The 22,737-nt window shown below is 43.8% G+C and overlaps 3 protein-coding genes across 30 annotated transcripts in view; 1 reads left to right on the top strand and 2 right to left on the bottom strand.

The window, feature by feature from the left end:
- ADAP1 (ArfGAP with dual PH domains 1) overlaps positions 1–2,107 on the top strand; it is a 70,218-nt gene extending 68,111 nt beyond the window's left edge. For all 6 annotated transcript variants that reach the window (XM_080556719.1, XM_080556717.1, XM_080556718.1 and 3 more), the window contains one exon: positions 114–2,107. In XM_080556719.1, the coding sequence (XP_080412845.1) occupies positions 114–142 (29 nt within the window). In that variant the 3' untranslated portion in view covers positions 143–2,107. The remainder of the gene's footprint in view (positions 1–113) is intronic.
- Positions 2,108–3,541: 1,434 nt separating this feature from the next.
- Positions 3,542–15,103, bottom strand: GET4 (guided entry of tail-anchored proteins factor 4). Of its 3 annotated transcripts, none has more exons than XM_080556731.1 (9): positions 14,899–15,103; positions 11,576–11,654; positions 11,070–11,151; positions 9,941–10,090; positions 8,143–8,236; positions 6,158–6,298; positions 5,999–6,074; positions 5,515–5,587; positions 3,542–4,878 (listed from the first exon to the last, which is right to left on the bottom strand). In XM_080556731.1, the coding sequence occupies exons 1-9, from the start codon at positions 15,051–15,053 to the stop codon at positions 4,790–4,792; spliced, it is 939 nt and encodes a 312-aa protein (XP_080412857.1). In that variant the 5' UTR covers positions 15,054–15,103; the 3' UTR covers positions 3,542–4,789. The 3 variants fall into 3 exon arrangements, with proteins under 3 accessions (XP_080412857.1, XP_080412856.1, XP_080412858.1); XM_080556730.1 differs by having other exon boundaries at positions 8,143–8,281; positions 14,899–15,096; XM_080556732.1 differs by lacking the exon at positions 14,899–15,103 and adding an exon at positions 14,261–14,655 and having other exon boundaries at positions 8,143–8,281.
- Positions 15,104–15,620: 517 nt separating this feature from the next.
- Positions 15,621–22,737, bottom strand: part of SUN1 (Sad1 and UNC84 domain containing 1) — a 34,547-nt gene continuing 27,430 nt past the window's right edge. For all 21 annotated transcript variants that reach the window (XM_080556703.1, XM_080556696.1, XM_080556706.1 and 18 more), the window contains 7 exons: positions 21,912–22,044; positions 20,745–20,999; positions 20,152–20,236; positions 19,482–19,597; positions 18,628–18,795; positions 17,802–17,894; positions 15,621–17,382 (listed from right to left, as the gene is read on the bottom strand). In XM_080556703.1, coding sequence (XP_080412829.1) covers positions 17,269–17,382; positions 17,802–17,894; positions 18,628–18,795; positions 19,482–19,597; positions 20,152–20,236; positions 20,745–20,999; positions 21,912–22,044 — 964 coding nt within the window. In that variant the 3' untranslated portion in view covers positions 15,621–17,268. The remainder of the gene's footprint in view (positions 17,383–17,801; positions 17,895–18,627; positions 18,796–19,481; positions 19,598–20,151; positions 20,237–20,744; positions 21,000–21,911; positions 22,045–22,737) is intronic.

Raw genomic sequence — 22,737 nt, 5'->3', positions numbered from 1 at the left:
AGACCCAAAGAGCATCAGCAGCACAAGGTCTGCCCACAGAGCTGGGCTTGTGCTCATGGTGCTCCTGGCTTTAACTTTGTTTTCTCTGTTTGTTTTTTCTGTTGTTGTTTCAGTGGAAGCCCATTTCAAGCATAAACCTTAGATGGGACTGGCTGGTCAGACCTGAGGAATGAGCTTCTGTTTACAACACAACATGGTTTTATTTGAAATGTTAAAAATAATTATTAATAATAATAACAGTAATAATAATAATAATACTTCCCTTTCCCTTCATCATTCACTTGATCATGTTGGAAGCCAAGAAGGGCAGCAGCAAAATGTGAGAGATGCTGATTCAACCCGAAATTTGTTTCCATGGCTCCCCCCTGCACCTCTTGTCCACGTGCAGCCGATTTGGGTGTCTCCTGCAGCAGGTACCTGCCTCGAGGACCTTCCTGGCTGGAAGGGGTGCCCCACCATGGGGTGACGAAGAGTCTTGGTGGCACATCACATGGGTGCGGGGCTTTCTCTGGACAATGTGGTCCGTGGCCAGTGCAAAAACCCAAAAGGGTTCCTTGCGGCAAGTGGTGACTGTTTTGGGGGACAAGAGGATGTACTCCTTCCCTCCTGCCCACTCAGACGCCCTCTCTGAGGCGCTGCTGGGTGGCGGGGTTGGTGGTAAGCTGCTTTTCTTCCCCTGTGGCTCAGTGCTGCTTCAGTTCTGTGGGAGATGCGGCCCCAGGGCTGAGCTGCCTGCTCTGGTGGCAGAGCTCAGCCAAGGCCCAGCCTCATCAGAGGGCTTCGTCTGGGTCAGCCTTGGTCCCGCTGCTGCTACAGGCGTCCGCCCGCTCCTCCTGCTGACCCAGCTCCCTGCCAGCCATTTACCAGGGGAGACTGCGAGTCCCTGAGATGCTGACATCCTAAGGGGATGCGAAGCATGACCCTAAAGACATGAAGGAGAGAAAACATTGTCTTTAAATGTAGGAAGCTGCAGCTGTTCATTGGCAGGGGAGTTTGGAGGTGACCAAACCGTGTGAGAAGGCAGCGTTGTGCGTCCTGCTCGCCCACATCCTCCAGACCCTTAAAACACGAAGAAGTGCCAGAGCTCAGAGCATCTTAAATCAACTCCTGGTAGTAAGTTTGTCCCCGCGTTCCTCCCCACGGACAGTACTTTCCATGCAGAGCCCCGGCCGCTTCCACCCTTCCATCCCCGTTTGTGCCAAGGTGAAACTCCTCCTGCTTCCCCGAAAGGGACAGGGGAGTGCTGCCCTTCCCAGCTGAGCCCACCTGTCCTCTGGAAGCCACCACCGGTATCACCGTGGCCGCTTCCTCACGGTGTCCATGTGGGCATGGCCCCGGCAGAGAGGCAGCGGGGGCCGTGCCTGTGTGTGGTCCAGGCTGGAGGTGCTGCGGGGACACTGGGCATGTGCCTCCTGGGCAGCTCGGGTGGAAATGGAGCCCAAGTTTGGCTTGCGTGGTCTTGTGGCATGTAAATGTTGCTAAATGACTGATCCTCCCGCTGTCGTAGAGGTAAACTATAAATAAATTGGGTGTGGGTGAGTGCCACGCCTCCTAAGTGGTGGCGGTGCTGTCTCTGGGCTAGTTTCCAACAGAGGCTTCTTGCCCCCCAGCCGGGCTGTCGCTGTCTTTTTGGGGCCGGGTTGGTTGGGGTCGAGCTTTGGGCTGGATTGTGCCCAGTGCGAGGGCAGGTGCCTCCCTTCAGCCCTGCTGGCTGCTGACACGGTGCTTCTGCAAACTGGTTGTTGCACTTTTTTCCCCCAATTCATCCCTTGATATTTTTTTTGGTTAGTTTTTTTTTCTGAAAGATAAAAAAGCTGCTTGAAGTGACATTTCAGCGATGTTTTGAGCACTGTAACTGATGCGGGCGGGGGGCGACGCGTTTGTGGCGGTTGGGCTGGGACCTGCACAGAACATGCTGAATTTTTACCTGAAAAAATGTTTTTCTGCATCCATTGAGTAACAGACCGAGACACTGATCTGTCCGACGCGTTCCTTACGTTGGTGTTTGTAACCGAACCCATCTCACGGGCTGTGTACGTTTGTTATGTCACTGGTAAGACAACTGTGGTACTAAATGTCATTCGCACCAATAAATTATGATGTCAGACGGGTGGCAGTGTCGTGCTGGCTCTGCGGGAGAGGTAAGACGGGGGCTTAAAACCAAACCAAAACCCCGGTGAGGCGAGGTGTGAAGGGTGCTGGTAGAGCGCTGGGCACCCACAGCACCACGCGGCCCCCTGGGGCTGCCCGAGGGGTGGGCTGGGGGTGGGTGGGTGTGTGAAATAAGCGTGTTATGCAACACAGCGTCCGTGTGTGTACAGAGCTGTACTGCAGAGTTAGCCATGATACATTTTTATGTATGCATACACACATAAAATATCTTTCATAGAACCCACACAGGCACACAAATATAAACCCCACTTCATGCTATAGGATGCTGTGTGCAAAATAGATTTTTTGTGTGTATGTATATATATATTAAAATAGTTTGTAAGAACATATGCATGCATGGCTTTATGCATCTATTAAAATATACGTTTATAGAAATCTAATTTAATTTACAAATATATAAATATCTCACACGTGTACATACATACGTTGCCTGTTCATCTATAGCTGGTGCTATAGCCTTTTTATAACTAGATTTATTAATTTTTAACAAAAAGCATGCACCTGGGTGTTTATTTTATAATTATATAAAATTTATAAATGTATTGTTCTATGTAATTCAAACTAAGTATAGTGCATAGAAACATATGCACACATACATAGCGCTCTATGTGCGCATATGTGTAATTTACAAAAAAGTGTGGTATTTATAATTTTTTTTTCTCTCAAAAAGTAAGGCACATTAGAAATAGGGAAAAGCCAGGACAGGCTGTTTGTGGTTTTAGGGAGCTAGAAATATCATGTATGTATGACAATAAGTAAGGGTGTGTGTGGGTGTGTGTGTAAAATTGACTCATATAATGGGTATTATAAGTCTTATGACAATTATTTAATTATAAATTATATACACAGAAGGCTGTCTAAATTGTGTATTATGTACATGTATATATATAAAATATATGCATATATATGTATATATAAAAGTCACTTAGGGCCACGTATGTGGCCACTGCTGCTGGACACCCATGGACACCTTGAGCCGCGCCCAGGCACCGGCAGCAATGAAATAACCTGGCTTTGCTGGGCTCTTCCCTGCTCTGTCTGAGAGCATTTATTAAATTTCCCTGGCAGCATCCCTAGCATGGGCTAGATACTCCCCAGTCAGGGCAGGGGCATCACCACACTTGGTCCGGACTTAAGGCAAAAGAATGACTGCGTGCAGACATTGCTGAGCAGGAGCAAAGGTTGCAAACCAAAGCAATCTGCGCCTGTCACAGACAATTCCTGCCCCAAATGATGCCTTTACTGCAAAGAAATAAAGCTGCAGCGCTGAGATCCATGGGACCCACAGTCAAATGCAGGGCAGGGGCGAAACAGCAAGGAAAGTAAGATCTCTGCTTGCAAAACTCTCAGAAAGCAGCAGTACCGCAGATCCTGGTATAAAGTGTTTATTTGAGACTTCACAATTAACACAGTCTGCCTTTCAATGCCTTTTTTTTTTTCTTACAGTCAATAAATTTGTATTAATCCCTCCCTCCCCCATGCATGATTGCTGTTTATTAATCTAAGCCTTCTTATTTTCATCATGAAAAAATAAAGCGTTTCCCCATTTCATCCATTCGCTGTACCACTGACATCCGCTGTGCTGCATCAAAGAGGAGGAGATGTAGAATTGCTATGCCTACCATTGGGGTTGAAGTTACTCCATTATTTATTGATTTATTCTTTTTACATGAAGTGTTAAATGAATCAATCACCCAAGAAAAATAAATATATCATAAGAACCAAAAGTTCTGCAGTATCCCTTTTCTTTACATGTAGCTGCAGGTCAAATACATACACAGTTTGTGGCAATTCGCTTTTACTTATGGTGGTGAACTTACACTGAAAAAGAATCTGTTCCAAAGGAGGAGAGCCAGGAGTCAGAGGAGGTATTTTGGATGCCAAATTTTTATACCTAGGCAAGCGAGATCCACGTGGAAGCCAACCACCTGGGTGCCACTGCTCGGCTTTTACTCAAGAGCAATTCAATCTTGTGCTTTTCAGAACGTATCAGCTAAACACACGCGTGGGCTCAGCCAGCGCCAGCTCCGAGGCAGCCTGGAAGGCAGCATGACTGGCGTGTCTGCTACTCGCTGCAGTGGGAGCGAGTTCCTGGGATCAGTGTCTCTTGGATGTGCAGCTCGTATTATACTGCTTGGCTCAACTCGCAGTACTTTTGGCACCAGCCTCACAAATAAATTACTCAGTAACTCACCCTGCCTCTCAAGATGGTCCTCAGAGGTGGCAGAGGTCAAGGAGGCTTTCCTGTAACAGAGATGGTGTTGGGCAGGCCGTGAAGTAGAAGACCCATGTTTATGCTTTATTGATCTATTGTGCAAAAGGGAATACTGCATCAGAAACCGTAGAAGACTATAGTTTAATCAAAGTCACCAGCCGCTGTATCGGAAACCTGCTAACAATTGCTCCGATTGGTTCTCTTGGCTACTTTTTTGTTGGTTTCTTTCTTATTTTTTACATAAATAATATAGACCGAACATTATAAACATTTCAGCAACCATTTCTAAAAGACCGGAGGAGCCCTTTTAGGCACCAAGAAACAACTGCAGGATTCAATTCCAAAACTGTCTTTGGAGTCATCGAATCATCAGATTTACACGGCACCCAATGACAAAAATATTCAGTCGAGTTCGATAGGACTGCTATCTTCCTGACCATCTTCTGTGTCATCATCTTCTCCAGTTCCCATCAGACTGTTTAAAAGATTTCCTAGAATAAAATACAGGACATTTAACCTTGCCCGTTTTACATTCTCATCTCAAAAGCTTTAATTGTAAAATAGCTTCCATTAGTAATTAGTTGATTTGGGAAGCTGCATTTTGATAGCATTTCTTCTTGTAGACTGTACACTGGAAAAAGAATACCCAAAGCAGTATGCTTTCTCAATTCCTTATAATTTCTTGTAGAAAGTCTGTATTAGTTTCAGCATTTCATGAATGAATGCTCTGGGAGCATCTGTTTTACATCAGCACTGATTAGAGCTCTACCAAAACCACAGACTGTACTTTAGGAAAATCAGCTACTGAAGTCTGAGGAAATAAAGCCTGAACACAAATAAGATTTTCCTTTACATTCGGAAGTTTTACCAGAGCATCAGACACTAACTGTAACACCATTTACATGCTTCTCCTCTTCTCAAAGAGGAAAAGTCTAACAGCATCACCAAATTAATTTCACATGTGACAATTAATCATGTATTCTATAGCAGTGATTGCATCTACAGGCTATGAAAAAACAATTTATCAGTTAGAATATATTATCTGTTTCCAGCACACCTGTTTTATGTAAGGCACAGCTCCGAAAAGCCTGGCTGTCTGTATAAACAGCTGCTGACATACACCTTACCTAGTAATCCTCCGTAGGACGATGTCTGCTTGGGCGGCACACCAAAGAAAAGCTGTCCTATTCTATCTAGGTACTGAAACGACACAAGGTGGAGAACAAAGTCAGGTACCTCATTTACAGGTGGAAACGCCACGGGCAGCGCTCGTACCACATGAGCTAGCGCACTGACTTCTATCTACAAGCTGTATTCAAAACCTCTACTGAAATAAGGCATCAAGGAAAATTAAAACGTCGTGCATTACACATGCATGGCTTTCCATTTGCACTCCTAAAACACGCTCTTCAAATATAAAACAAGCGCTGTATGACGTTCTACCAGCATCTCACTACTCAGAGGAAATGCTTAAAGCCAGTGCCCTTTGGTGGCTGTCTTCAGCCAGATTATGTAAGCTGTGACCTGCGTGGTTTGCAAAGTCACGGCGCAGGAGACAGCTGCTCTTTAATGCTGCAGGTTAAATTCTGCTTGCAGTCACTGGTAACTCACCTCATTATACATGGGATCTCTTTTCAGTGACGGTTGATACTGTTCACACAATACTGTAAATACTGTTAGTTTTCCCCTAGAAAGGAAACAACCAAAAATGTAATCTCTGTAACCACTGAAAAGGAAACTAAGAAGAAAGTGAGAGAAATCAGACTGTACCCGTCGACGGCCAGTAACAGGAACCAGATGAAGTTTAGCAGTGGTTGAACAAAGGGAGGCCCCTTTTCTATTGAAGGGTGTTTCTGTGTGTATGTTGTAAAAACAACTGATGCGCTGGTCTTATTTTTTAAGCAGAGAAATCTGCAAAAGGAAAACAGAACAGGGAAAGTTAAAAATAAAAGGGAAAGAAATTTCACCTGCAGAAAGAAAAGGAAAGCCACGCATTCAACAACTTCTACTTTATTTGTGCATGGAAGCCTTCTCAGGCTCACTTGTACAAATGCACAACTTTGGCAACTGTTTGGAAATCAACTGAGGAAGGGGAAAATTGCTACTAAACTACACGGTGGAGTAAGTCGGTTACAAGGGGAACTGACATTAAATATTAATAGAATGAGTTTAACCAAGATCTAAGCAGATTTTATACAGCACAGGTGTCTGAAAGACAGCATCAATTAAATCAAAACACGTAAAGACTGGCTACTGCACGATTCAAATTAAACATGACATCACATTTACTATTCCAGAGTTTACGATGCTGAGGTAAAAACCTAGTTAAAGACCTCTCTCTGGCCCCATCCTCTCCCAAACACATCTCCTTTCATTACCTATCTGTCAGTGTCCGATAACCCAGTCATTCCCTTAGTGCTAACTCAAACTAACACAGCATCAGGAACGCTGATGGGTTTAATACACACCTCTAAGTTTCATACTAAAGCTACACTTTGGCTTCCTCAGCCATTTGTCACGAGTTAACAGATTGATTTCCCAGACTGATCAGATCTTTCCTCAGTCCAGTTAATTTAACTGGCAATCTCTGCAAGTCCCAGAGGCCTTAGAGACTTTATCTGGGACAAATGTTGTCAGCAAGCACTTGGAAGGCTGCCACGGCCAGTCTCAGTCTTGGTCAGAGGCTCCAAGTCTGTACCCTCAGATGTGCAGGGCATAGGGCTCTTGCGACTTACTGCTGAGCAAGGAACTGCAATTATTTTCATTAGACTATAAACTGCTATGTAAGAGGATTTAGTATGGTATTTGAGATATAGGCCAGTAAAGGATGTAGCAGTGCTTCTGTCTAAACGCTGAAAAAACAATCCCTTACCCATAACCTCTCCCCAGAATTTCTTCCTTCCCCCCCCCCAAGACACATAAAATTGTTTGAGTTCTGCATACGGTGGACCTATATAAAGGATTTTCTGCCACTCAACATCGCTGCAATCTATAGCAACCAGCTATGGAAAGCAGGACAGATCTGCGTGACAGCTGAAGGCTGCCAAATGAGACAGACTTGCTCTCACCTCCTCCCTCTCCCCCGACACCTACTCTCTCCTGACTCCCTGCTGCAGTCCTGTCTCCACCTCCTCCTCAGACTCCTCCGTGAGCTGCTTTCCCTGACTGAAGAAAGCCATCAACTGATTAAACTCAGTAAAATTGGCTTTGTCAGCCTTCGTTGTGCATGAGCTCTGCAAAGGCACATAATAGCTTGCATTCCCACCTCCTACAAAATAAATGCTTAAAGTAAATGAAAGCCACCAGCAACTCTGTTAAGCCATCGGTTTATGCTGCTCATAAACCAGGGTGACCCAACGTTAATTATCTCAGGACAACGAGGCTGAGAGCAAGCACCGTGCTAAATGTAAATACAGAGCCCGCTTAGTGCCAGCCTTGGTAAGACCACCTAGGATAAGTCCTAACTAGGCATAAAGTAGTGTAAACACAAAGAAAGACTTGTGCTTTCAGGGTCAAACAGATTACACTGAAAGCTTGGACCTTCATACATTTCCCCCCCCTTTCACCCCTTCAACACGCCAGTGTTGAGACGGTTTTTTTATTGTTACCACACAAAGCGAGTTTTGGAACCTCTGGCCAGTTTCACAGCTGCTTTGGAAAAGATGCCCGGTTAGCCTACAGTTCTCATGATTAATCAGACTGGCCTCAAACACAGTGTCATCTCAGCAAAACAGTTAAAAAAATGTAACACCTACTGTAGGACTGCCTGTGCTACAAACATGTCCACCTCACTGCGATAGCCTCTGGACGAGGAGTATTCTACTAGCATATTTGCACAGCCTTCGCCATCTGTGGAGTGCAAGAAGTGATACCGAGATTCACTATAGTTTTGCTCTACAAAAGGAAAAAGAAAATGGCTTTTAAGAAATCAGTTCATCACAGCTGAACACAAAAACACATTTGTTAGGCTTGCACATGACAGCTAGAAAGAGAGCTACACACAAGGTATGGAAACAAGACAACTAGGAAAAAGACAGCGGAGTTTTTCCTACATAAATTACAGACAATTTATAAAGGGGGTAATAAATGCGCTATCCTAAATGCATTGGGGTAAGTGCTATTAAAATACAGTTCATGCAATGCCACCACAAAGCCCGGCTACCGCTGGGACAAACAGCTTGAGCTGTGGTCACAGCCTTTTGTCCAACGGCACGCAGACATTTCACGTGCTGTCAGCAGCACTTAGGAAAGAAATACAGCAACTCTGTATCAGAGCTTGTGCACCAAGGATGCTGCACCTTCAGCATCCTTCCTTCTAAGTGCACAGAAAGAAGGCATCTCCTATTTTTAGCTTAGCCCACTCTTGGTACCAAAATTAAAACTGCTTCCATGTGCTGAAGAGAACAGCAATTATGCAGAAAAAAAGGTGCAAGAAATGGAAATGGTTTGTTAGAACTTAACTTGAAGCTAAGTACCATGCAAAACCAATGTGATGACAAATCAAAACTGGAAAGCTTCTCATTTCTGGAATGTAAAGCTTTGCTTTAAAGCTCTCAGCATTTCTAATGGATCCCAAAAACTAGAGACTAAGAAAATGTGCACTTTGATCTTCAAAAGAACGGCAAGCAGACACCTACGAAATGGGGATTTTTTACTTTCCGGATGCAACCGTTTCTTATCCTAATCACATCTCAGCTTCTAACTTTTAATACTCTGAGGAAGATCTTCTCTTTCTGGCTGGCAGCAGGCATCAGAAACCAACATCAGTCCCACGAGAACACCTACAGGGTTTCATATGGCACACAAAAAGGCTGCACACAAAGCTGCAATGGTGACCATTGGATCAGGAATATTACGCGAAACCATGATCACCAATTACAGCTACGGGAAAATTTAAAGTAAGTGAACTACCAGCTTGCACTGTCTTTAATTCACAGGAAACCAGTGAAGAGATGGCATTTACACAACTGTTCTCATTCACCTTTGTATGTTTTGAACAAAAGATTTTAAAAACTGATTATCAACTGCAACTAAAATAATTATTTAGTGCATGTTAGCTTATTTGACATCCCATTTGACAATCCCAAATAAATCAAATACAACAGCATTCATTCAGAAATGCCTGAAACAAGCCTGCTGTTCAACATCTCCACAGTACCTAACTGCAGATCCAAAGACTGTGTTGTGTGCTGTATTTTTATCTTTCTCAGGTTTATCCAGGATTTCAAAACAAAACAACAGAACAGCCTTGCTCCCCAACAATTTTGCTTCTAATGACTCTTAATCAAACTACCTCAATGTCCAAAGGATCAGCCTTCCTCTGGCAGAGAGCTTTGCCAGCAGCTGTGTTTGGGACTTTGCACTAACATAGAGCCACAGGCCTGATTCTTACTGTTAGTAACATTAAACTGAAGTTATTGCAAAAATCAGGTAAGAGCAGAAATCATTGTCATCTCAGCTTCTGTAGACTATTTCCAAAGTAGGTCTCCTACAGTATCATATTTTGAACGTTTTCAAAACAAAACACGCACAAAAAAGTTTAATTTCGCTTACCTTTCCAGAGGGTAATTGCTAGTAATTGGTGTAATTTGGGATGTCCGAGTTTTCCTGATCCTCCGCTAGACCACTTCAGGGCTCTGGATACAAAAGCCACTCTTTCAGGAGAGTTTGGATCCATTAAACTAAACAATTTAGCCAAGTTTTCTAGAAGCAATAACATTCACAAATATTTAGCATTAATAGAAATAGGATGATCTGCTGCTTCTAGAGCATCCCTAACGTACAACACTTTAAGATACGGTGCTATTGCGTCTGCAAGCTCCCTTCTCAGTCTGTAAGACATCTTAAAACTAAAACCTTGACACTGAACTTGAGCAAATACATCGCATACATCACGTCAATCCCACATCTACCAGCCAGCAATGATCCCTCCACTGCCAAAAGCTGGGCCTTGCAGAGAGCTGGTGACAGCTCCCCTGCCTCGTGGTTTGGGACAGGGCATCCCAGAGCACCACTCAATCCCAAAGAGGAGGACAGACTTCAGGTTACAGGAGTGCTTGCCACTGACTGGGCAGCTGCGAGGGACAGTCTGTAGTTTAGAAAAGGATCGCCAGAAGTCTGAGGTGGGATACAAAAATGTTAGAGTTCGTCTAAGGGAGCAAAGAGCAGCCTCTGTCCCTTCCGTCTCTATCCACAGTTGTTAAGAGGAGCGGTTTGCCCATGCAGCAGCAATAGTCTGGCCACACAGATTTTAAGGTCTCCCTGAACTCTCTGCTTACCAAATCTCAGAGTCAGTGAAGAAAAATTTCTTTGTGAAGGGCTGATTCACTGCGCACACCACCACACTGCCAGGGTGGGCAAGTGCCATCCACCAAAGCCCTGGAGACACGAGTGACTGTGCAGACAAAACACTACCCTCGCATTGCAGAAAGGAGGATGCCGTAAGACAGTGATGTTTATTCTAAGCATGTCCCCTTGCTCACGGCATTGTCAGTTATCAGGAACCCATTATTCTCTAGTAAATTTTCCCCTCAGTTCATTCATTGCACCTGCTCAGTTCATTTCCACTCCCTAGCCATGTGGGATGACATATAAAAAGGATCACAGGTTTCAAGACTTAACAGTCGCTGTGAGGTGAAAACGTATCTAAACAGCACCACAGAAAGAGCAAAGGTCACCTTACCTAAAAGGTCTTCTGTTACTTTTGCATCCGATTTCTCCAAAGACTCCAAAACCAGCATGGACAGATCAGCAGCACTGTTTTGCTACAAAATACACACATACCAGTAGTAATGAACGTATCAGTAAAGAAAACATCAAGAAAAGTTTTGTTCCTCCCACAGAATTTTGTCAGAGGCATATTATATTTTTATCAGCAGCTACAGCTAAGGCAGATATGAAATTTCAATCCTCCCTTACAAAAATTTGCAGTAACTCAATGGCGTCTAAGAGAAGCCTTCAGGAAAGCAAAACAAACGTGGTTAAGATCATGTTTGGACGCTCACAAACACTCCTACTTTGTGTCCCAGCTTGGATATAATCCTTCTTTGTGGAGAACAGCTCAACAAAGAGACAAAGCAAAAGATCACCAAGCAATTACCCCAAACATTTGCCACTGAGGATTCAGTGCTCACCCCATAAAATCTTTGAATAACCCCTCCCGACCCCCACGCAAGAACACTGACATACCTGGTTGTGGCTGAAGAACAGCAGAGCCCCTGAATACATTAACTCTCTCGCTTCCGGATGTTTTCCTTGTGACATATACCTGAAAACAACACCAAAGTGGAGTATGCTTAAATGAATTGCATTTAAAGGATTAAAGAGCACTGAAATTTAAAACAAAGGCAGCAAGACATTCATTTTTAAATCTGATTAGTTTCAATAATGACGTTCCTTTAATTGCTGCTAGATTTGGTTTCTGCTTGTGACTAGATGGAATACGAGCAAATAGCGTGAGAACGAAAACCGAGCTCCCAAACTGATTTGGGCTGAAGCAAAGAACAAACGATCCCAGAAGTTCACCTAGGCAAAAGATGTCAAGGCATTAAACTGCGCTGATCAGACTGTGGCACCACAGCTTGTACTAAAAGGAAAGCAGGCACAGGGACAGCGTAAGGAATACAAAGTGACTCCAGCCTCCTCCCCAAGGTCTGCTTCCTGCCCTTCTACCCCTCTGACCGCCACTTCTGCCGCCAGCAAGGGGACACCAGCCACACGCTGACCCTCTGCTGAACCAAAGTAGCCAGTCCCTCTGGTGGTCTCCAGAAAGACGAGAGTGGCCAGCAAGATTTACCATGCAACACATGACAGTGTTCTCTTAAATGCAATGCTTCGGGATGCACCTGCTGCAGCTTCTGCCTTCCTCACCTGGGAGTTAACCAAGAAATGAAGCAGGACAGAATTTGGTCCCATCGGTTACATCGAGAACAGCAACCTGTTAACATGGCGCGGTGATTACAGCGTCCTGCACGTCACCACTACGGGCAACTAAAGGTCTTGGACAGTCACATCTCTGGATCCAAAATTCGGCATTTCCTATAAAAGCGGTTAAGGAGTGGCAGCAGACGTAGCTCCCAATTTCCATTGCTCCCAGCTGCCTCTCAAAAAGCACGTTTCCTGACTAGTCAGTAACAGCAGGCAGTGTGCTCAGGTCAAAAAGATACGGCACCAATTCTACCGCACTGCTTCAGCACCTGCAGCTCTCGCTCTGTCCCAACAGCCGATGGTGCTGGGCCCCTGCTTCACCCCTCCTGCTCCTGAGGGCCAGGGCAGCGCCGCGGCTGCAGGGCCCCATCCTGCAGCGTGACAGGGGTGAGGCAGGCGAGGAGCAGCGGGGGGCAAGGGGGACACTGCCTGCAGGGAAACGGAGCACTCGGTAGCTCCCCAACGCCCTCGTGCTGCACGTGAGGTTCCTGTCACAGGGTGACATTCCCAGGAACAAGTCCTACTGGTAAAATCGGATCTGACAGTGAGCGAGGGAGGAGGCAGAGTCCTCCCGCCCTGCTCACCACCTCGCAAACCACCCAGGTCTTCTGTCCAAACGGGTGAGCAACACGGTCAGCACGGATGGCGTGACAGTGGGGCTGCCTGAGCGAGCACCCGCAGCAGTTCAGATTTGTGATCACCACAGCGAGTGCTTCCCACATCAGGCAAGCAGCTCGGCGGCTCCACCGCTTCTACAGCTGGCCTTACATCCACGTTTGCTTATAGGTTTTGACTCACAAATCTCACTCTGGATCCCACTTCCACAAACTCAATTTCAGTAGATTCCCAGAGCTATTTGGGAGCTCCTAATCTGGGACTTGTTACAGCCAATACTAAAAGAAACTGTAAACAGTTTTACAATATAAAATACATTAACTTTTAAAATACATATACTTTTTAAAAGTGCTGGGATTTTTTGAAAGAACTTTTATCACAAAGAACTTTTAATAAATATTCATTATGTCGATCTAAATGGCATTTAGAACCAAAGAGTAACACCCTGCCAGCCTCAAACACATCTTGGCTTATGACTTTTGGAACCGAGTCAGGATTTCAAGTTTAACTTGCAGTTCATGACAGAGCGGACTGGTATTTTACTGGCTGGGTTTGTTTACGGTGAGTAAGCACGGGGTATCCCAATTCCAATTCCGCAGCTGCGATCGCCCCACTCTGTGTTAATGTCTTTCGAGAAAACTTTACATGTAACACACGTTTTACAGAGGACAGACGAGACTATCTGGACTCCTTCCTGGCCTCAGTGACTTTCCCAACAAGTTCCACAGTCCCATTACATCTTTTTGCCTGGAAGGAAATGCCTTCCTAGCTACGCAAATACCACCTTTTCATTTAAATGGGTACCTCCTTTCTCCTGCATTTAAAATGGAAAAGGCCGGAACTTTGATTCCAAAGTAATTCAGCGAGGCTTAAGCAAAGCATGTGAGCTAATACACTGAGCACACTGGATGAGAAGTGACCTGCTGAGCCAAGCCATCTCCCGCCACTGCAGCCACCGCATCGCATAATCCCTCCTATGAAACAGGCCCCGCTTTGTCTTAGATTTAGTCTCCAACGCAATTTAAGTCTTAAGACTTTGACAGTGCCCTCGCTGACCCCTCCAGAAGGGTACCACAGAACACAACTGCCTTAATTTAATGGTGCTGAGTACGGGCAGCAGGGCAGGCCACTCAGCACCCATATGCTGGCAGCGTGGGTGGCCGATGCACTCTGACACTTCTGATGACACAGCGAGGACTCTGTCCCCACAGAGCTCTGTGGCTGTGAGGACACCCGCAGGCCTGTCCCATTCCCGCTGCGAGGGGCTCCGAGGGGCTGTGACACGGGGGGGCTGCCAGACCTGGCCGCCCCCGCCCTCCCTGCCCTGCTTACCACAGCTGGGCCGGCCGAGGAAGCCGCCGCGAGGGACGCTTATCCCCTGTCCCTGGAAGCAAGGCTCTGCCTTACATTTAACGAGAAGGAGAGCGCCCGCAGCAACTCGCCATGGATGTGAACAGCAAATAACCATAAAATGTTTTACATCAGGTTTCTCGCGACATAATAGGTGATATTTCGGAATAAGCGCTCAGGCCTGCTCCCCTCGGTCACGGCTGTGAACACAACCACCGCGCTGACGGGGACACTCTTTAACTAAACTCTGTCAGAGGTGACTGGCGGAGCCCCGCGGCCCCGCTGCTTGTTCAGGGCACTCCCGGTGCCCAGGCCGGCGGGGCCGGGCCCCTCAGCGCCCCTCGGCTCCCTCAGCGCCCCCTCAGGGCCCCCCAGCCCAGCGGCGCCGCTGCCCCTCAGCGCGGGCCGGGCCCCGTCAGGCCTCTCAGCCTACCCTGCCACACGCCTGCCCGCCCCTCTCCGCCCCTCCCGCGGACCAATGAGAGGGCAGGAAGCGGAGACAGGCAGCGGCTCTGACCAATGCGGAGGCGGCGTGGGCGCGGCGGGCGGCAGCAGGGTAGGGTGCGTGGGAAGGCTCTGGAAGGCCGGGCGGGGGAGGGGCAGGGCGGGCCGGGCCGTACCTGAAGAAGAGCGTGCGGTACATCTGGTGCGCCTCGTAGTAGTCGCCCTTCTCGACGCTGGCGCGCAGCTTGCCCTCCACACGCTGCACGCCGCCGCGGTTCCTGCCGCCGCCTTTCGCGGCTTCCTGCTCCGCCGCCATAATCGCCGCCGCCATCGACGCGGAGGAGGCGGGGGGGTGAGGGGAAGGGAGGGCGCATGCGCGCGCACGCCCGGAGCGGCGTCGCGCCTCGGTTGCCCGGCTTCCGCCCACTGCGACGGCGGCCGGCGAGGGTCAAAAGGCGCGCCTGCGCGGAGCGGCGCCAGAGGGCGGGGCGAGGCGGGGCTGGCTCTGGGCTCCAAGGGGCGGGGAAGGGCAGGGGAAGGGGGGGCTGGGGCAGGAAAGGCAGGGGGCATAGGGAAAGTGAGGTACTGCGGGATAGGCTGCCCTCAAATGCCTGCTTTTTGGGCATTTTTAGAGTTTCTTTCAGCTGCCAGAACCTCCCCGCTCCAGCCTTGTCCGCCAGAAATGCTGTAGTGACTCACTACACATTCACCCTAGCGTGCCCGTGCTGCCTAACGTGTACACATCCCTCCTGCAGTTCCTGTAATTATAAGGCTAAAGCCATCAGGGTATCCCACTGCCCCTCACAGGGAAGGGCAAAAGGTCTCTCAGCCTCGTGGCTCATTCAGCCTTGTTCAGGCTTATCTGTTCTCGTTAGCTACTTCAATGGGTCATGGAAAATACAGAAAAAGAATCTTTATTTCTTATTTCAAATATTACATGCACTTTCAAAAATTAAAACTCTTTATTTAAACATTTCAATAGCATCTTGTCAGTTTTGGAGGCAGCAAAGTAACAGACGATTTGAAAAGCATTTACAAAAATACATTGCACAAAGTCCTATCTTGCTTTTTTAAAAATAAGTTAGTGTTATTCAAAATATTCCCACCCTAGCTACCTAATTTCAATTTATACAGGATAATTCTAATTTTAAATATGTAACATAGAATATGAAAACACCTGTACATATGTAATCTAACTCCTCTGCATAGGCCATAGGTTCTGTCTCTAGCTCGAGTGAAAAAAAAAAAGTTCTTCACCCAGAGACTTTAAACATTCGAGGACTGTTGTGCAATATACATAGCTCTATTCAGAAAACCAGTCAGCAGTTCAGTGTTAACAGTTCACAGGTAACTATAAAATGCGTTGTAAGAGCACGATAAAAATTCTGCACACAAGTGCAGTTTAGGAGTCTTTTCTGAAAAGGATCTTCAAAAGTAGCAATCCCAAAGGAGGCCGGCCCTAAAGCAGTCTCAACACCTTCTACAAAGAAATGGCCTGAGACTGAGACACCACTTATCTTCTTCAGTTTCAGGGGAGGATCTCAAGAACACCCATATATCCCATAGATTCCAATACAGCAGTACTGAGCAGCACTGAGCATAACTCTGTCTTGTACAGGTTAAATAACAAGCTCTACTTCAGTAGTATTTTCCACATCCTGCATTATCACAGCACAACATTTACTGACTATAAAATAAACCAGATTAAGGAATTGTTACAAAGGTATTTTTTGACAAATTAAGATTTTCCTTCTCTAGGGTTAGTTCCAAATCAGCCTTGATGGATGTGCTGCTCGTACAAGAGCTGATAAGCCTCCTAAATTGCTTAGTAAACAGTATACAGCAGTTAAACTAATCAAGTTGCCATGGTAAAAACCCTTAAAGTAGCTTTAAGAAGTTATCCCTGACTTTTAGAACAATTCATGGCCACAAGTTGCAGTAAAGCATTCTCAGTCGCTGGTGTTTAAACTAGTTTTGGTTGCGTTAACTTTCCCTGATAGTAATATTTGTTAAGCAGTCAACATTTATTGAATAAGCCCTTTTGGATCCCGTAGAAGGACAAAAAAGGTCAACTGAAGGACACCTTTAGCCGCAGTCGGTGTTCAAAGTGTACTACGTTATTTGTCTTACAGTGCCAAGCTAACAAATATGCAGTTGAGTCCTGAATTAAAAAAAAAAGATCCTAGTTGCAGAAAAGTGTGGTTTTTATTCTTTTTAAAAACCCTATACATTCATTCGTAATAAAATAGGTATATCACCTGTTTGCTAACTGCACTTTAAGAACCAGAGTAGTTTGCATGCATTATTTCTCTCAGCATGGACACAAAAATATGAAGCTAACTGGCTATTACAAGCTGAGCATGAGAGCAAATAAATTTTATTCTATACAGTTCTGCTGACAGTCTTCTGCCTTTATCAGAGGATTGGTAATTCCGTAGTATATATCTTGCATCCTCGTCCTTTAAAGATTCCAGTGTTCTAGGCTTTCCGGTATATACAAATTGAGAACAAAATGTACAATAAAGCAACCCAAGCTGTAGTGTAGATTATTCGGCAGGTTTCCCATGCACTCTGAACCGATAAAGACATGTATATTCGGCATGTCCCCAGTTAGAGAGAATTCTCAGTTCCACTATCTGGAATACATTGTTACTTTTCTCCTAGAGAAGGAAAAAGCAAACACACAAAACAGAGTTAGGTTTCTAGGATGAACAAGTACAACTGAAGCTGCTTCCTGCAACTAACAGCTTTTATTAATTAAATTATGCCTTGGGAACTTCATACCACTTAAAAAAAACCAAACAAATCTTTCCTTGCCTTGCAACTACTTGTTTATTAATGGAGTCAGAAGTGTGAAGTAAGTTTACCATCTCTTTGTAAGTTTATCATCTTCACAACATTTGTGTCCAGATGGCACAAACTTTTCCTCCCTTCTCATCTACTCAGACCACATATTGATGTAGACAAGCAGATACTTTCTACCTCTGTTTTTACAGTGCACAGAGAATGGGGCCCTTTTCTTCACTGGTCATTGGGTACTACCTTGCCTGACAAATTAAATCCCATCACCCAGGCTCACCATCACTGGAAACATCTGCAGTGGCTCTCCTCCTTGATCGTAGACATACTGTCCTAGAAGTACACCTTCTTCCTGATATTCATCATCTAAACCCTGTAGCAATAAGACAAAGATTTTGTTTTAATTTCAATTTTAAAGGAAGCAAAAGCTAAAAGCCTATCTACATTACTGATTATCAACAAGCTGCACCCAGAAGTCTATCAAACTAGGAACAGAGTGTTTCCTGTGCAACTTAGTGCTGGTTCAGGAATGGCTGCACATTGGAGTTTTCTACACTGCTAATACCTGTGCTATGTTTTCAAGTTTTCACAGTCAACCCCCTTAATTTCTACAGCAGAACCACTACTGCAGTGTAAAATATCAAGTGTTCAGGACAAACAAGAATGAGAGAGCATCATAGTTATAAACAAGACAGAAGTCAAGAATCAGATGTTTGCAGATGACTTATTACTGCAGTTGTATAGCCTAAGATAGATCTATTAAAAAAAGATTTAAGATGTATCATAAATAAAGTGAAGAGCTAGAATTGGGGAGGGGAGGACAGATGAAGGTGTATGAAAGAACTATATACATCATTAAAATCATCATCTCCCTCCAAAGAAACTTGCTACTCAAGCAAGACAAAACAAATACAACTCCCCCCAAATTAGTTTTAGCACTTATTTCTACACCTCAAAGCTCATCAAGAATATAAGCAATTTTAAGAGCAATGACAAACATCAGTTTCTCTTCTTAGCTGTTCTCTCTCAAGCTGTTTATTTGTCAAGATATACATCACAAATATCCTTTACGTTTACAAACATCACTTAAGTTTAGAGAGACTTACATATACTGAAAAGTTCCTAGGAGCACTGGTGATATTTCCTGATGGTGAAAGTGTTTTTGGTATGTGTTCCATCGTAAAGGCAGTTGGGTAGATCTTCATGGAAAGTCTAACTACAAGATACCCCTCCGATCCCTTGAAAGCCCAGCAGTTTCCTGGATACACGTCCGGCTAGACAACAGATTTCAGGGCAAGGAGGCAGGAGGGTGGGGACAGAACACGACAATACAAGAACAACCACAAGAATTTTGTTATTTTTTTGTAATGAATTCTGAATCATTAGGAACAGTCTTAAAAAGATAGATTATGTCCTGCCACTTGCTATTTGGTAGAAATTGAAGTCAAATTCACAACTTTGATTCTAATTACAAGTCCAATCCTGCCTCTGAAGGACAAACAACATCAGATGACACTTCATTGTGTTAGCTGGACTATGTAATTTCATGCTACAGAAAATGGAAGATATGGACTGTAAAGTTTTAGTTGCACTCTTCAGGAAGACAGCATACCCAGTTGAACCACCGCCAATGTCCCAAAAAGCCAGCCTGAGATTATTATTTTTTTTATTTATTTATTTTATTTATTTATTTTTACAGGAATCTTCCCAGTGCTTACGCTTCACTGAAGTCTGATACACCACTCAAGCCTGCTATAAGAACCTTAGTTTTGCCAAAGCAGGACTTAGGCAATGCCATCAAACTTCAAGAAGAATCCCACTCCCAGAAATCAAGTTCAAAATATCCCTGTCTCCCACTGCCCCCAGTGTATTACAGGCAAATATCCAGCATCCGAAAAACAACTCAGACCACTCAATGCAAGATAATGTTGCTGAATTTGTTTACTTGGCCTTTAATTACCTGAATCACCGCTCTGGGAGACTGAGAGAAGTACCATAAAGGAATTCCAAAGAGGCTAATTAATGCTGTTTTGGTCTCAAAGGTTTCAGAGCAGCGAGTACCCAGAATGCTGCCACCTCAAAAAAGAAAATCAAGTTAGCAGAAATAATTCTTTATTCCTTCCTAAAGGCTTATTTTGTGAAGGCAGAGATTTGTATGTAGCTTAATGAATATATCATTTTTTTCCTACAAAAAATCTGAACTATTAGAGGTATTGTTGGTCTAATAATTTTCCAGTTTTCCAATGCAGTGCTTCTATCAAATGCAATGTTAGTTTAAGAAAATGTGAAAGGTTTTTAGTTTTAGAGGGCTGAAAGAGCATGTATTTTCCATAGTGAGTTCAATGATGTGTATGTCCCACACGTATGGATCCATGGTTCTCAACTACCCAGTTACACACGTTTAGAAGTTATTCTACCCCAGTCCATGCGTACACAGGGAGTCACCTGTTTTCGACTGTGATAAAGTAGGTGGCTGGTATATGACCCTGTAAAAAATATGCACAGACTGCAGTAGTCTGACCATTTGGTGATACACAAGGATGCTCTAACCTTTAGCCCTCATTTTAAGATTTTTAGCAAACACTATTTTTACTACTCATGTTATTTATACTATTTCCTCTACTATTTACCTCCAGATTCTAAGGCAAAATCCACCATACCAGTCTTGTCTTGAGAGTAGAGTTTCAGTGCATTGTTTACAATAATCTGTGCTTGCTACAGATGGACACAGAATAGAATGGAAAGAAATGTTTTAATATCAAGTGATAGAAAAATTGATATATATACCCACACATCTGTGAAGCTGCAAACCTAAGTTTGAGATGTACTTCATCACAAGTCTTTCAAAGGCCTCTGTCAACATAAGAGCTATTTTTAAATGCTTGGCTATCTGGCTTAAAACAAGTTTATACTGTATCTTGACTGATATTTTCTTCAGAATTTGCATTCCTCCCCCACCTTCCCAAATCATTAAGCTTTTTCTTTTTGTACTTTGGAAGTTTTTCAGTTTTTGAGATAGCATACTTTGGGGGAAAAAAAGCACATTCACAATGGCAACAAGAAGTGCTGTAAGAATTCACTCACACCATTTTCTGTAGTTCTCCCCATTTCAGTTTATCTTTCAGGCATCTCTTAAAATCACTACCACTTATACTGACAGTCATGTCCCACAAAATGCCTATAAAGGACAATTTATCTGAACTTATCACTTAGTTTCACTCACCGCTTCCGTGATTCCAGAGATCCCTGCATTGTTCACAACATTTGTTACTACTTCAGATGTTATTCTTTCATTTGTAACAGACATATGTTGAGTAATATTCTTGAGGATCTGCAATTCTAGATCCTGCAGCAGAGTCTGCAGATCACTTTTGGTCACAAAATTGGATGTAAGCCATTGGAGAAGTGATTCAGAGAAGTCCTCATGTTGATCACCAAAAAACATCATCTTGACAGATTCTTTAACCTGGGCATCTACCTAGTAGAAGCCATTATTAAGAGAACTGATTAGTTTTTATAAACCATTAAGTAATACCATCTGCATATAATAGGCACGTGAAAAATCAATATATATTTCCAGTAGTACCGATAGGTCTAGATTTCACACATCTTTTAACTAAACTGACTTACAGTAGAATAACAGATGAGGTAGGTATGCAGAAGACACAGAAAAAATGGATGTTTAAGCGGTTTGGTGACCAATGCACAGCTAACTAAGCCCTACAATCTAGCAGTTTACATTAGGGGGTCTGTTTCAGAATACAAAGAAATTGACTGCAACGTTCAAAGAAGGGACCATAGCAACTCTAAGGGGAGCAGTGTACCTGTTAGTCTAGCTATGTATGTAAATCAAAGTATGCCATAAGCAAGTGACTTAGTGATGTGCTTAACTAGGCCTATCTTGTGATGACACCCAAATATGGTATTTTAGTCAAAGCGGATAATCCCGAATCTAGACCTATATTTTATTGTCTACATTCAAACTGAACCTTACAGAAGGCATCAAAAAAATTAAAGCATGACTTTATTTTTTAAATAAGTCTCAGATCACAAACCTAACTCGCTTTTACACGACCTCCTTTCCATATTTGCATGAGTTAGCAAGATACACCAGCTGCAGCACCAGCTGTAACAGCAAAGTACAATACACACAACTGCTATTGCATCATCTCAAATGCAAATAAAATTGCCATTGTGGAAAATAAACCACAAACTCATCTGGTAAGATGCCACCTAATAATGGAAAAAAATTTCCAAGTACCACAACCTAAAACACTACTGTTCTTTAAAATGAATACTATCCCCATGTTACTTTTGCAGTGCCTTTCAAATAAGTTTATGAACGAAATCTAGTATTACTAAGTTTTACTAGAATGGTGACAGAACTTACTTTTTCATGAATGACATCTATTTTCTCACAACTCGTCTTCACACTTTCCCCAGTTAACAGCTCCGATTTCACCTGAGACAACTCTAGTTCTAGCTTTTTAACTCTGGATAAAAGTTGATTATGTTCATCCTCTCTGATAAAAAGGAGGAGTCAATAATTAAGAAAGAGCAGTTTCAATCATTCCATCAAATTCCAAAGGCATGAGAATGTACTCATCTATCACAAAGTGCTTTCCTAGTTCATTTATTCAGAAATGGACATTGTGAGCTTACAGCTCTTTGAAGGTGCTAAGGCATACTTAGAATGAATATATTCAAAGCAAAACATTTCAAAGTTGTGAACAAATCCAGAAGTGATGACTTTCAGAACATCATCATGTTGACAAGTTAGTAACCCAGACAGATTTCTGGTAGCTTAAGGCTGGACAGACCAGTTGAGCTTTATTTGCCTGAGTTTGCCACTGGTTAGAGTGAATTTCAGGTTACCTTAGTTAACACTTGCCTGCCTACAAAGTTATTCTGGTTTTGGTTGCGTCCATAAGTACCAGGTTACATGGCCACTACAGATCAGCGTTCAGTACACAATGTTGGAAAAACAATATTAGTCAGCATTTAGAAGCTATTTACATCTAATTTAAATTAAAATTCACCAACTGTTTTTCTCCTCCCAATGGGGAAACTACTTAATGATGTTCTGCAGGTTTTTTTCCTCGTATTACACACAGTACATCAGTAGTGAGTACAGATGACAAACCAAAAACACAAATGAAGGTTAGAATTCATAAGATTCAAAAAATTTAAGTATAAGATATATCAAAATCATCTAC

This window comes from Anser brachyrhynchus (assembly GCF_964034855.1).
Source record: "Anser brachyrhynchus genome assembly, chromosome: 15".
Lineage (NCBI taxonomy): Eukaryota > Metazoa > Chordata > Aves > Anseriformes > Anatidae > Anser > Anser brachyrhynchus.
The sequence above is the reverse complement of the archived record's forward strand: the minus strand, read 5'-3'. Positions and strand labels throughout refer to the sequence as shown.

Excerpts from the sequence above, each read along its gene's own strand:
- GET4 (XM_080556730.1), bottom strand. The coding sequence starts at position 15,053 with ATGGCGGCGGCGATTATGGCGGCGGAGCAGGAAGCCGCGAAAGGCGGC. Across the intron at positions 8,282-9,940 it reads AGCAATTACCCTCTGGAAAG|AGCAAAACTATAGTGAATCT; the intron begins GTAAGCGAAATT and ends TTCCTTTTGTAG. Across the intron at positions 6,299-8,142 it reads GTAGCACAGGCAGTCCTACA|ATTTCTCTGCTTAAAAAATA; the intron begins GTAGGTGTTACA and ends TTCCTTTTGCAG.